The 14350-nt window shown below is 39.6% G+C and overlaps 1 protein-coding gene across 1 annotated transcript in view; it reads right to left on the bottom strand.

Annotated features, from left to right (window-relative positions):
- The window catches only part of reln (reelin), a 363171-nt gene that overhangs the window by 198152 nt on the left and 150669 nt on the right, over positions 1 to 14350 (bottom strand). The window contains exons 10-11 of the mRNA XM_048553828.2: positions 7291 to 7387; positions 6628 to 6868 (exon numbers count right to left, since the gene is read on the bottom strand). Coding sequence (XP_048409785.2) covers positions 6628 to 6868; positions 7291 to 7387 — 338 coding nt within the window. The remainder of the gene's footprint in view (positions 1 to 6627; positions 6869 to 7290; positions 7388 to 14350) is intronic.

The following is a 14350-nucleotide window of genomic DNA, read 5'->3' as shown; positions in this document are numbered from 1 at the left end:
TATAGCCAGAATACTTTGAACAGTCTTTAGCCCCTTATCTAAGGAAAGATACGTTGGCATCGGAGGCTGTCCAGAGTACATTCACTATGCTGATACCAGGTATGGAGGGACTGTCTTACAAGGATAGTTGGGTTGATTGGGCCTGCAGTCATTGGAATATATAAGATTCTTAGAGGACTTGACAGGGTAGATGCAGAAAGGTTATTTCTCCTTGTGGGAGAGTCTAGGACCAGAGGGCATAATCTCACAGTAAGGGGTTGCACGTTTAGGACAGAGATGAGGAAGAACTTTTTTTTCCCTCATAGTGTCAATCTGTGGACTTCTTTACCACAGAGGGCTGTCAAAGCTGAGTCATTAGGTATATTCAAGGCTGAGACGAAAGATCTTTAATGGGTAAGAAAACCAAACATTATAGGGCAACGGCAGTAAATTGGAGTTGTTGTTTAAGAGATCAGCCATGATCTCACTGAATGGCAGAACCGACTCAATGGGCAGAGTGGCCTACCTTTGCTCCTACATCTTATGGTCAGATACAGTGAGAGAACCTGCCTCACAGTGATAGAAGCCTTAACAAAACACAATGCAATTTAGACTTAGCCAAAAATCCCTAAGATTCGGCTAGTGGTGTCTTGTGTCAGCATACTCCAACAATCTGATTCCGATAGATTAATATATGATTAATTTCTTACTGCTGCATTTAAATTCCAAGCAAAGTCTAAATATCTTGGAGTCAGCGTGAAGTTGGAACTGAGCTTATCATTGCATTAGCGTTTTGTTTTACTTAAATATCTGTGCCACAGCCGGCTTCTGATTTAAAATAAACAATCTTGAACAATACATAAAGAAGTTATTTTTGTGCAGATGTCAGCCCTGGGGAATAAAATATGCTTCTACTTTTATATCCAGAATCAATCCCAAACTGCTAAAAGGAAGAATTAGCACCTGTAAAATGTCAAATCCTTCTTGGATGCCTTACATGCTGATTCATCACAATTCAATTTTAATTGTATTTGCTCTGTGTTCATACTATAACTGAATGGAATTACTTAAATTTCATTTTTATCATGAGAAGTGTCTAACTACTTGGGAATGTACACGAGTTAAATTACATGAAGTTTCAATTCTCTGGAGCTTGTCCGAAATGCTAACAAAACTTAATTAATTATGTCTGACTTGTTTTTTTAAATCCCAAATCAATTGCAAACCAAAATCAGCTAGATCTAATTTTTTAAAGTTCATCACTTAGCTAACACAGCCTCAGTGGAGTCAATTTTCATTTTGGGAACATGAATGAGCAGAGTACCCCAATCAGTCGTTTGTATGTGGCAGAGAGGCCACTGCCATTTTGAGATACTACTGTTTTTTTTAAAAACATCGGGCACGAAAGGGGCAGGGATAGTTTAAAGGATTACGATGGGGTCTACTGGTCATCATACAGGTACTACATTGGGCTTCATGATCACAAGGTGGGGTAACGACTTCGCCTTCCCCAAAATTCATTACCTCACTTCTCCAGAAAGAATTCCATTTGACTCTTTTCTGCCCAAATATATGCGTGGAGTCGAGAGCTAACCTCTCACCATCAATCATGTGGCCAATTTTCATGTTATGTGCAAACTTCTTGATCGTGCCCCCTTTATGTAAATTTAAAACATTAATATTGATTATTAACAATGAGGGATGCAGTAATAAGACTAGGGAACCTCACTGGAATCAGCCTTCCAATCACAAAATCATCCATTGACCATTACCTCTTGCTATCTGTCATTGAGCCAGTTTTGGATCCAACTTGCCATTTTTGCTTGGATTCTTCATTTACTGACCATTTTGACACGTGTGACCTTATTCATATCCATTAAACACTGTGCCCTCTTTGTTTTTTTCCTCCCAAAATTCAATCAATCTAGTTAGATACAAACTTCCCTTAACTTGACGATACTGACAACCTTGATTAACCTGTATCTCTCGAAATGATAACTTGTATTATCTCAGAACTTTTTCCAATAAATTTATCCAATAAATGGTTATTTTTTTCTTCATTCTTTCATGCGATGTCGATATTGTTAGTAAGGCCAGCATTTATTGCCCACCCCTACTTGCCTTTGAACTGAATAGTTTGTTTGGCCTATTCATGGGCAGCTAAAAGTCAACATCGCTGAGGGTCTGGAATCACATTTAGGCCAAACTGGGTAAGGAAGTCAGATTTCCTTCCTTAAATAACATTAACAAATCAGATAGTTTCGTGGTCACTTTTTTTTAAATGGAATTTAACTTCGACCAGCTGCCCTGGGTGGGAACTGAACGTATTTCACAACAGGAATAAACTGGTCTCTCCATTACTGGGTCAATGATACTACAACTACATCACCAGAAATTGATGATTGAGACTCAGGCTCAAAAAACTGATGATGATACATAATTGCTGAAACTCCAAAACAATTAAGATATGTCTATTTTAGGGGCAGTCATTGTGACATAAATTGAACTATGTTAGATTGCTAAGAGAGCATGTACTGAATTAGGAAGCAATAAACGATATGTTGACTGACACCAATGATCCGATGATGATTGTTAATTGTGAATATTCTCCTCCGATTATTTCCGACCATGCAATATTATGCTGACTTTCAAAAATTAAAGCAAAAGCCCCATCTTGTTTAACACATTATTTTTATTACACCACATACCATATCATTATTTCTTTTCACTTCTGGGTATTTTGCATTTTATTTTAAAAATATCTTTATGAGATATCACTGCTAATAGACACCCTCCAGTGCATCAACAAATGCATGGTGACAGTAAGACTGCAGATGCTGGAAGCTGGAGTCAGTAAATGTGGAGCTGGAAATACACAGTTGGTCAGACAGCAGCTGAGGAGCAAATGTTTTGCGCCAAAATTCTTCGTCAGGACTTGGGAGGGGGAGGAGAGCCCAAAAATAAATAGAGGGAGGGGGTAGAGCTGGGGGTGAGGATAGGTGAGATGGAGATAGATAGGGTTTGTCAGTGGGAAGGGTGGAGGGGATAGGTGAGTAACAGGTGCTGAGGAAGGAGAAATGGCTGTGGTAGCAGGATTGCTTCAGAACGTGGTCGAAGAGCTTCAGGGCAGAGGAGATAACCAGAGGGCTACAGTGGGAGAGAGACTCACTAAGCTCTCTTTGGAGGGAGGAGGTAAACTTCCTCAAGGTGGGCATTCTTGGACTTTGCAGTTTAGTTTTCATCAACTTGAAGACAGTAAGGACTGTGGATGCTGGAAGAGACAGTCAATAAATGTGGAGCTGGAAGAACACAGCCAGTCTGACAGCATCCGAGGAGGAATTGTTTTGGACTGGGGAGCGAGAGAACATTTTGGGCCAAAACCCTTCAGCAGGATTGGCTGATTTGACTTGACCTGAGTAGAGTTCAGGAAAAGGATATTATTTCTTCAAAAGGCCAAAGAAGCAGTTTTAGTTGATGTCAAAGTTAGCAATCCATTCAACAGCTTCAACTAATGCTGTGTGAATAGGGACAGGACTGAATATCTCGGTGTAAGACTTCAGTTTCAGGGCAATAATCAGACTTGGAATGTCGGAGTTACAATTTGGGCTATTTGTCATGTTTCAATTGTGGCCCATCTTCAATATTAAGGGTCATTCAGATGTTCCATGGAAAATTGATAACTGGGATTTTGCAACTCACGTCAGTGACCAGGTTACAAATGATGAATCAGGAGGTTGAAAAGGAGATGAATTGCAGGTATTTAAACTGAAAATTCTTGAGGAAGATTATTCCTGAATGAAAATAAAATGTTTCCTATTTAGATATGAAAACATTAAAGTATTGACATCTATGGATATTTTATTTCCTATTTAGAATGAAGCACACGAAATCTGCTGTTGTAATTTCATGGTTTACGCAAGCTTAATCCCATGTTGGACAATATTCATTTTGTGTACCCTTTGAAGCATCTATGTTTTAAAATCTCAGGTAGGAAATGAAAATGTCTATTCATTTCTACTTCATTTTCACAAATTAAATTCTACAGTATTCACACTGAAGTATGTAAACAGCAAATATTGAGTAAGAATTGAGATTGATATCATGCAATATGCCATTCATCATGATAGGTCATTTCATCTTAAATACAACACAGCACTGAGGGTTGTGTTTGTATTTTACCAGTGTTTTATGAAACCAGGCTTATGAGGGTCATTCAAGCTCTTGGTATCTCCAGGATTGTAGCATCCAGCAGTCATTGCTATTAGGAGTGAAAGTAAAGGCAGAAAATTGTGTCAGCAGATAGAGTAAAAATGAATTAAGTTAAGGGCTAGTCTGCTTTGTTTCTGCCTGTTATTTTACTTGCTGGTAGGGGAAGTTACAGAAAACAAATGTGTGGCTGAAACACACAGTTCTAATTCACAGTACTTTACAGAGGATTACAATGCCTGTTGCAATAGATATGTGGGGGGATTGATTCCTTTATGTCGACATAATGCCAACTTCTCCCTTCCACAGTCAGGAACGCTTTATCCAGGTCAAAACAATGGAAACCAGTTGAATTAGATTGGATGAATGTGTCAGGTAACCCGGGTATGGTGTGCATGTAACTGTTGTAACAAACATGTAAAAGTATATTGAAGTATTTTGAAGTACTACGTTGTATATCTCTCTACTTTAATTTTCACATGTCAGTGCTTAGTAAGGTAAACATTTCTCAGAAGATATGGCTAAGAAGTAACAATTGGTGGAAAATAAATAATGTCAAAAGAGCGAAGTGTTTCATCTTTCTGCACTTGTGTGGCGCTGAACTAAATCCAGTGCAAAATTATAACCTCAAATGAATTGTTATGGCCTGAAAATCTGAACCAACTTTAAAATGGGGAGATAAGATGTGCACATTGAACGTAGATTAATTAATTGTAAACTATTCTAAACTCATTATAATGTTGTTAATGGTTTGAATGTTCTTGGAAATAAACATATGCAGCGTATTTTTGAATTTTAAGTTAAGTTTTGTTAGTAACTGGGAAACTGAACTTTACTTCCTCTTACAATCAACCATCCCTTGTCTTTCCTGAAGGATCTTATTTACCATGGGCCTGCTACAGGTATCAGAACGTCTTCTCCACTTTGCCCCAGTGTCCAATCCGCACGTGGGAACCTGAGAGTGAGTGTCAGCAGCCTATTCAACTGTAAGAGGAACCACAACTGAGCCTAATCTAGTTAGTCACCAGATGTTCACACATTCACTTCCAGCTGGTGGTCACTGGACACCGATCAAAAACAGTGATGCAGGCTAATTTTTTCCCTTTTCCTAATCAGGGAATGATGTAGCCAATTCTAGCATTCCTATTGCAACCCAGACTTCATTTTACAATCTCTTCTTAACCAGAAATAAATCCAGCTCTCATTCATAAACAGGACTTTAAATTAATTTGATTGCACTGTATCCAGCTACTAGACAATGCTACCTAAAGCAGGTCACTGCACTCCTATTAATCATCATTATTGATACTTATTTACTTAACATACAATGAAAAAGTAAAATATCAGAATGCTAAAATACATCAAATACATTGACTTAACTTTAAAACATAATATATGTTAAAATATAAAATATGTTATAAATAAGACTTGAAACAAAACATAGAAAACACTGAATTTAAACAGTTTTGAAAATTTACTAATTGTTAGTCATTCTGAGTTTCAAGTATGTGAAAATTAATAATATGCAGATTGATTTTAATTCTCTCCAATAAGTAGGAAAAAAGCATGCGAGTGGTTAAAATGAAAGAGCTCATCTGCAGTTTTAACACAGTCCAGTCTTAGCATGTATGTTGTCAGACTCTGAAAATAATTTACATGCTTCAATTGGATTGTTTCTTATTCTTCTAAATTGCATTTTGCTAAAGCAAATAATGTCAACACCGACGGCAGAAAATAATGAAAATAACCAGAGAGCAGAGAACATGAGGTTTGTTTCCAATGCAAGCAGGTTGTTAGGTGGAGCTAAAACAATTCCCATTTCAAGGCTTCCCTTCACATACAAGTCTAAATGACCTCACCTTCATGTCTTAAGAAATGTTTCCTGTCACATTTATTATTGCACAGCTAGATGCACATCAAAGATTATTATCAAAATAGGTTCTGGATTTTCTCCCTGAGGCTTCACTGTTGTGATGATATTTCCCGACAGCTGGGCCTCACGCTTAGTTAGGATTACTGCTGTTGGATTTCAGGCATTGGGTTTGGGAAATGGCAGACTGCAAATGGCTGGTGACAGATGGAGAGGAATCTGCCCTCAACACCTTCATTTCAGAACAAGTGAACATCATAAATTTCCTAAATTAAGAAGATGTCATTCAACCCAGCCAGACGGAAGGACATATTTGATAGCCAGACGGACCAAGACATAATTGCAACACAAATTCTGTTTAGAATGGCATTAAATGTCATTTGCAAGCAGGTTTAAATTAATGTGCCCTTCCAACAGAAATGACTTTTAATGACTGTCATATTTTAACTGATTAGTCACTGGGTATGACTGCTCTACAGAGGTATAGAGCTTATCAATTAGAATCAAGACACAGCAAACAGCTAAGTACAAAACAATAAGTGACTATGACAAAGGAATTAACTGGATCAAACCTTTACTGTGGCTCCAGGAAAGAAAAGCCAATGGCCTGTGTCGACTGGGTCTAGATTATCTTCCAGAAGCATCTGCTTGTGTGCAGCATTGATGATCAATATGTTATCCAGGGCCCAACAAGCCTCATAGACGTCATTTCCATGGAGCTGCTCTTGCTTCCATTTAAATTTGATGTTTTCACCTTTCGCATCTTGAGGAAGATAGATTATGTGGATAACGGTGCTGATGTTAGATGGAGCCCTGTTATTAAAAAAAAAGCCTTTTTTGTGCAATTTTCTTGCTATCTTTCACCTGGTCTTTCATCCTGTTCACATTCTCTTCTCACAGAAAAGGGGTGATTACACATTTCTCAAACATTGCTCTCAATTTTATGATAGAGCCAATCAACCAAACAAGATAATGCAAGCATTTCCTTCCTTTCACGCGTTTGTGTGTATTATTAGCAGCAGTTAAACTTACAAAGGACCTTCTCAACTCAGCAGCTTAGCTGTAGGAACCAATTCATGACCCTTGGCTAGTGATTACATGTTTAACATCTGCAAGGATTTCCAGATTACTCACATATTAAATCAAGGCTTAGGGACAAGAGCTTAATGGTGGGCAGTATAGTACCACGTCTCCCTTCTTTCAGTTGCTTGCCATTAACATTCATTTGTACAAACCTAATTTTCTCCAGAATAATCCAATCAGCTGAGGTGTTCTTGCTGTAGGAGACGATGATACCAGGATCAGTGTAGCTGAAGCGACATGTACCAGATCCTGGAAAGCAGATCAGAAGGGATAAAATGGCATCGTACAAAGCTCTGATGTATGCATCAGTAACCACAGCAGTGACCTTCCATCACTCCAATGTTAGTCTTTAGAATTTCATGTGTTAGACTTATGATGAAATTATTCGTGGATTTCTGGCTAAACAGAAATATGGAATTTGTGTGATGAATCCAACATCTATGACGTGTAGACGATAAATCACATTCATGGAAAGTAATTTGTCACTTTCCCCGATAGACAAAACTAAATAAATCTGAAGAAATATTAGGTGTTGGTAACACAAACCAATTCACCGGCCACAGAAGAGCTCATTGATGTTTTAACAGCTGGAACATATATCTAGCCACTGCATGTATGGGGAGTAATAAATAATGTATTGTCTGGAGGCTGATTTTTGGTGCATGAACAGATAGAAACATAACGTATCTCTCATTCTATCATGTAATGTACGGTTGATTATCTCTTACTGTTGAATCAAACAACATGTACACATTGCATCTGAATAGTTTTAAAACTTCAGATTGAGCAGAAGCAGTGCTTAAATAACAGAACTGACTCCTTGCATTCCCTGCTGCCTAAAAATAGTCCACACATTTTATCAGTGAGTTGGAACAAAACGTAACAGACTGGAATTTAAGAGCAACATTTTGAACTGTTAATTATGAATTGTGGACTGCCCGCAAGGGTGGTAGAGGCAGAAACCTGTATAACTTTTAAGAAGTATTTAGATGTGTACTTGCAATGCTAGTGTAGACAAGGCTATGGATCAAGTGCTAGAAAATGGGATTCGAATAGTTTGGTATTAGTTTTTGACCTGTGCAAACTCAATAAGCTGAAGGGCCTTTTTTATTTTGTGGACTTCTAATGCTAAAATGTGTAGAAGATCCCATCCCTGTCTTTCTGATGTAGTTTGCGGCTGAGGTCTGTGTGGTCTAGGTTGTCCTGCTTTCTCATTCTTCCTCCCATTCTGGAGGGAAGTCGGAGATCTCGACCCTGATGTCTTCTTAGTAGCTTAATCTCAATGCCTTGAAACTGCCAGCTTTTATATCTTTCCCACTGCCCATTTGACCCATTAGTCTTTTTCCCAGCTCTGGTCACGAGGCACCTGCCTTCACCTGGGAGCGTATTACATTTGTATTGCCATAGGTCTTATGGCTGGGGGTTTAATTCAGCACGACGCAAAGATTGCTACCCTGGTCTCTTCTTGGTAATACATGGCCTGTAGCTGTTTGCCCTTATCTAAGAATGACGCTGGTGGGTGTATACAAACTCTCATGTTTACATTATTTTACACAATATGTACACACTCCATTAGTTTAGCTCTAATCAGTACAGATTATTCCATCCTCTCTTAACAGTCTCTTGTACATGACTGTTAATATTGCTGTAGCATCATGGTAGTCATAAAAATCACATTATATCAATTCTCATTCTACTACAGTACATCTCCCAGAAAGTTTCATTTAACTTTTACATAAATGTTATTTAACTAGTTCTTTAACATATTTACATTCTCTGTGAATTGACTGGAGAAACTGTTTAGGGAAGACTTAGAGGTTATGGCCCAAACACAGCAAATGGGACTACTTCAGTTTGGGAAACCTGGTCAGTACGTACGAGTTGGGCTGAAACGCCTGTATCCATGCTATATGACTCTATTTCTTCTCATTCCCACCCTTCAAGTCCAGACTTCACTTGTTGAGCATTTGTGTTACTCCTGGAGCTCGCTCTGATCTTGACATCCTCACCAGTGATAGAGGCAGCAGGACTGACTACCATGATTAGACATGGAATTCCCCACAGACACTTTCAACTTCCTATTATTACCATTTAGTACAAAGTGAAATTCAGGCAAAGTCAGTTCAATGATGCCTCCTTCTTCCTCCCATCATCAAATTCCCCTCAGTTTATTTTCACACAGTGCTCTCCTTAACTGCCTAGCTGGGAACTCTTATAGGTGTACATCAGATAGCAGCCTGAAAGTATGAACACAGACAATCGAGACCACAGTAATCTGCTAAGAATTTTTTTTAACAATACATTATGTAGGCTTTCAAAGACCAGTCTCATTAAAGCAAAGGTGTGGCTGATACTAGGTCTTAAATTTTCAGCGAGTACAAATATCAAAAAGCATTGGAGCAAAAGATAAAAACAAAAAGAACTGCGGATCCTGTAAATCAGAAACAAAAACAAAGTTGCCAAAAAAGCTCAGCAGATCAGGCAGCATCTCTGAAGGAAAAAAACAGAATTAATGTTTCAGGTCCAGTGACCCTTCCTCAGAACGTCCATTTTTTTTTCCTTCTCAGATGCTGCCAGACCTGCTGAACTTTTCCAGCAACTTTTGTTGTTGTTGGGACAAAAGATATTTTTCTCAATGATTTCCCTTTGATAAACTTGCTTGATAGGAATTACACTCAGTCAATCTATTAATATTAAGTGATGGTGGCCTCGGGTGTAACTAAATACCCATTCACCACAGCTTTCTAACAGGAACTGTTATCTGCATGAACTATAATTTTATGCAGTTGTTCGTTTGTTCACCTAACTGGTTGTTCCGTGGTGCACAGACGTTCGTTGCCATTGTAAGCAAGATCATCAGTGCGACCTCTAATCAAAGCATTGGTCTGCATCTATGTGTTTGTAAATGGAGTCTAATGTTGAGAACCAGGCCTCCAGAAATTCCCTCACATGTCTGTTGTTCACTTGTCCCAGTATAGTCACTTTGTCTCAGTCCAACTGATGGCCTTCATTGTCTGTCTGTAACGAGACAAGTGAACATTGTTTTTTTTTCCTGCCAGCTGGTGTTTGTGTATCCTGGTTGTCAGTTTCCTCCCTATTTGTTCAACGTAGTGTCTACAGCACTCAGCACATTGGTCCTGTATACAGACCACTGCTGAAAAACAGAACTAAGAAGTGCCACGACCCACCACACTATAGGATCATATAAATTTGGAATGGAGCAGAACACCAACGCTTCGATTAGAAATGGCACTGATGATGTTGCCTAGAATGGTAATGAAACCTCTGCACACCACAGAACAAATGGCTTGGTGAGCAGGAGAACAACTACATGCACAACCCAAGCTACAAATTTTAGCTAAGACCCATAACTTGGAAACTACAATGCTGTTTCTTTTTTCAAAATGCTCCTTTGATAAATCACTCTCCTCACTTGAACAAGGTTCCAGAGGGTGAAATGTTTGAGCAGTGTAGTCGTGGCTCATGACCACATCCTCAAATACATTGTGAATGATAAAGCCCCAGTAGCCTAATAAAAAGAACTGAAATGTTTTGTATCAGAGATAGTAGGAACTGCAGATGCTGGAGAATCTGAGAATAACAAGGTGTGGAGTTGGATGAACACAGCAGGCCAAGCAGCATCAGAGGAGCAGGAAAGCTGATGTTGGAATCACAGGTCACCCTTTGATCAAAGAATGGTGCAAACAACGGCAGAATCAAGTCGGAACCGAAAGGAGGGGCCAAATTTTCATTCGTGAGTCTCATCACAGCATTGGGAACCCATACAGGTCAGTGTTGGGGCCCAGCAAATAATCTTTCAGGACAAACCAGGACAGTGGCAGGCTCCCAAGGCTGGAGTGAGCATAGGAGGTTACCCAACAACAGTGGGGAAATGCACACCTGGCAGACAGCCTCTATTCCACCTTCAAACCCGAAGGGCAGCATGGTGGCTCAGTGATTAGCACTGCAGCCTCACAGCACCAGGGACCCGGGTTTGATTCCAGCCTCGGGCATCTGTCTATGCTGAGTTTGCACGTTCTCCCTGTGTCTACATGGGTTTCCTCCAGGTGCTCTGGTTTCCTCCCACAGTCCAAAGATGCGCAGGCTAGGTGGATTGGCCATGCTAAATTGGCAATAGTGTTCAGGGGTGTGTGGGTTATAGAAAGATGGATTTGGGTTGGATGCTCCAAAGGGCGGTGGAGACTTGTTGGGCCGAAGGGCCTGTTTCCACACTGTAGGGAATCTAATCTAATTGAAAACGTGACCTCCAAAAATTCAACAGAAGCAATTTGAAAAAAAAATCAACATGAAAGGATTTGTAAAATCATTCCAAGGAAGTGAAATTAAAATATATTTGGTTAATCACCAAGCCAACCCAGCAGCCAGCCGGAAAGGAGCACTCCATGACCAGACAGGAAAAAAAGCAATTTGTCTCTTTTCCTCACTGTGACAAAGAACATCATTCACCTTCACAAGTGAAGGCAACAAACAGTAAATGAAATGGAGCACTCAGCTCTACAAGCATTAAACATCTTAATAAAAAGACAACCTGTATATTGGCACGTCATTAATTTTGTGCATGGATCATGTTTCAAATAATTATATTTAAAGCTATAGCTCATTAGAAATTTGAACTGCTGCTGGAATAAGGGACCAAGTCCAAATTATATCGAATTTGCCCCTCTACTCTTCAAAAGAAAAAATAGCGTTTCAAGTAGACACAATGTTATTCATTGGAATAATTCTTATTCATTATTCATATTCGAAATACTTAATTTGAACATTGTCCCTAAATGCTATGAACATATTAAGAGTTAAAGAGCCCAGTATATTATAATATGTTCCAATTTACTATCTTCACAAAGTACCCTTGCGCAGCACTTTAATTTACTAATATAATCTTTGATGATTTTACCAGTGCAAAAAAAATGCATTTGCATCAACAGCTTAGCATATAAATCGGAATCCTACAGCCTAATGTGAATGAACAATTCATTTCTATTTATACATAACTTTATCTCAATTATTGCGTCACATGTGATGTACATTGGACTGCACGGTAAATGGATATCAACTATTAAAACAACAAAATGTACTTCTTTAGTCTTTAGCATGATTCTTCAGCTAAGTGGATCAACTGAGCATGTAAATGGAAGTAAACAAGTGGAAAAAGTGAAATTAAAAAAAAACATTGTTTTAAATTACGCCTACAAGTTCTTTGACTGTCTTGCCTCTCACCACATCTCCGGCGGGCATCCAACAAAACTGGAACAACGGATGGATTAGCTTAGGAAGGATCTGCAGCTGATTACATCCATTCACATGTTCATCTCCGAACGGAAGTGTGAACTGAGTCACGAAATGCAGAATTTTGTACTTTTGTGCTGGAACGATAATGTTTCTCTGCCTTCTGAATGCTGTGCTAGTGGTCTGTCTTTGGGTTGTAGCACGAACTGCAGATACTGGAGTCAAAGTCAATACAGTGTGGAGCTGGAGGGACACAGCAAGTCAGGCAGCATCAGAGGAGCAGGAAAGTTGATGTTTCGGATTTACACCCATCATTAGTCCTGATGACTGGGTTAAACTGAAAACATCGACTTCTTGCTCCTCAAATGCTACCTGACCTGCTCTGTTCCTCCAGTTGTACACTGTATTGACTCCTGTCTTTGGATTGCTTGGCTTCACCCCGCTTCTTCCTCATTCTCATTGTCTTATGTAGTCATATAACTTGTTTAAACCAAGTGTGATGTAAGCAGTTTGCAATTATTGCTTTCTCCACCATCTTCCATACCTTTTACAGCATCAAAATGGCCTGCATAACTTCAGAAATCAGCTGCTTCCAAAGCACACCTGATGCATTTGCTGAACATTGACATGAGGAAGCAATAAGAACATTTGACGTCAGGCCAGCAATATCGGGATGCTTAGGGCATATATCTGTAGTGTTTTAGTGCCATCCATGTTGGCATAGACCATAGTAGTAGCGTCTTTCTTGATCTGCATTCCACCAGTCTATATTTCCCCTTTAAACAACAAGGAGTGGCAAAAATGTGGTGAAATAATCTAGTTTTCTCTGTGATAATAACGTATCTTTGTTCGTTTTCATTCAGTTCGTGGCAAGATCATTTTGCAACCAATCATCTGTCATTGCTGTCAGCCTCCCCACTTATGTTGTTGTGCCTGTTCTTGAACCAAACCTGCCATCTGTCTCTGAAGGTGAACTCATTGTGATCCAGCTCCTTTAGAACTGAGCTGGACTCAGATACTCTTTCACTTGGGCTGCCTTGAACCACATGAGAAGAGTTTCTTCGATCAGAGATAATGGGAACTGCAGATGCTGGAGAATCCAAGACAATAAAGCGTGAAGCTGGATGAACACAGCAGGCCAAGCAGCATCTCAGGAGCACAAAAGCTGACGTTTCAGGCCAAGACCCTTCAACAGATTCCTATGTCTGCTTTTGTGCTCCTGAGATGCTGCTTGGCCTGCTGTGTTCATCCAGCTTCACACTTTGTTATCTTGGAGTTTCTTCGATGTTGGGATAAACAGCTGTTCGTATCACCTTCCTTGCTGGGACGATATCTGCTTGTTGAATTATTGAAAGATGTTGTTGTTGTTTTTAAAAATGATGATGAAACTTGATGATGGAATCTCCCACTCTTTTATAAGGTCTGTTTTCCATGCTTTTCCACTCGTTTAAATCAAATTCTCTCCAATCATCAACTCTTAACTTTCTTACAGGTAGAGAGTTTTGAGAAGATTTGTAGCTCAGGTTGAGGTTCTGGATGTGAGTTTGCTCGCTGAGCTGGAAGGTTAGTTTTCAGACGTTTCGTCACTTTTTTTATTTGAAAAAATATACTTTATTCATAGAATGTACAAAAAATAAAACAGTTATACACCTACCCAGTCATGCAAGCCACTCCGGGTTACCCGGGGGTACGTACACCAACTAAAGGAAAAAACAAAAGAGAGAAAAAAAAAACAAAGCAAAGAAATCGCCCCGGCAGTCGTCACCCCGCACAGTCCCAGTTGGCCACCTGACCAGTTGGGGAAGGCGCCAGCTGGGCCCAGTTACCAGATAGGGTTCTTTACCCTTTTCTGGACGAGGGGGCTCATACGGTGGTCTTTCCCCACTGCGCCTTGGCGGCGGCTGCCCCAAGCTTTAGCGCGTCCCTCAGCACGTAGCCCTGGACCTTGGAGTGCGCCAGTCTGCA

The sequence above is a fragment of the Stegostoma tigrinum genome, chromosome 25 (genome assembly GCF_030684315.1).
Source record: "Stegostoma tigrinum isolate sSteTig4 chromosome 25, sSteTig4.hap1, whole genome shotgun sequence".
Classification (NCBI taxonomy): domain Eukaryota; kingdom Metazoa; phylum Chordata; class Chondrichthyes; order Orectolobiformes; family Stegostomatidae; genus Stegostoma; species Stegostoma tigrinum.
Note: the sequence above shows the minus strand (reverse complement) of the source record. Positions and strands in the feature narration are given on the sequence as shown.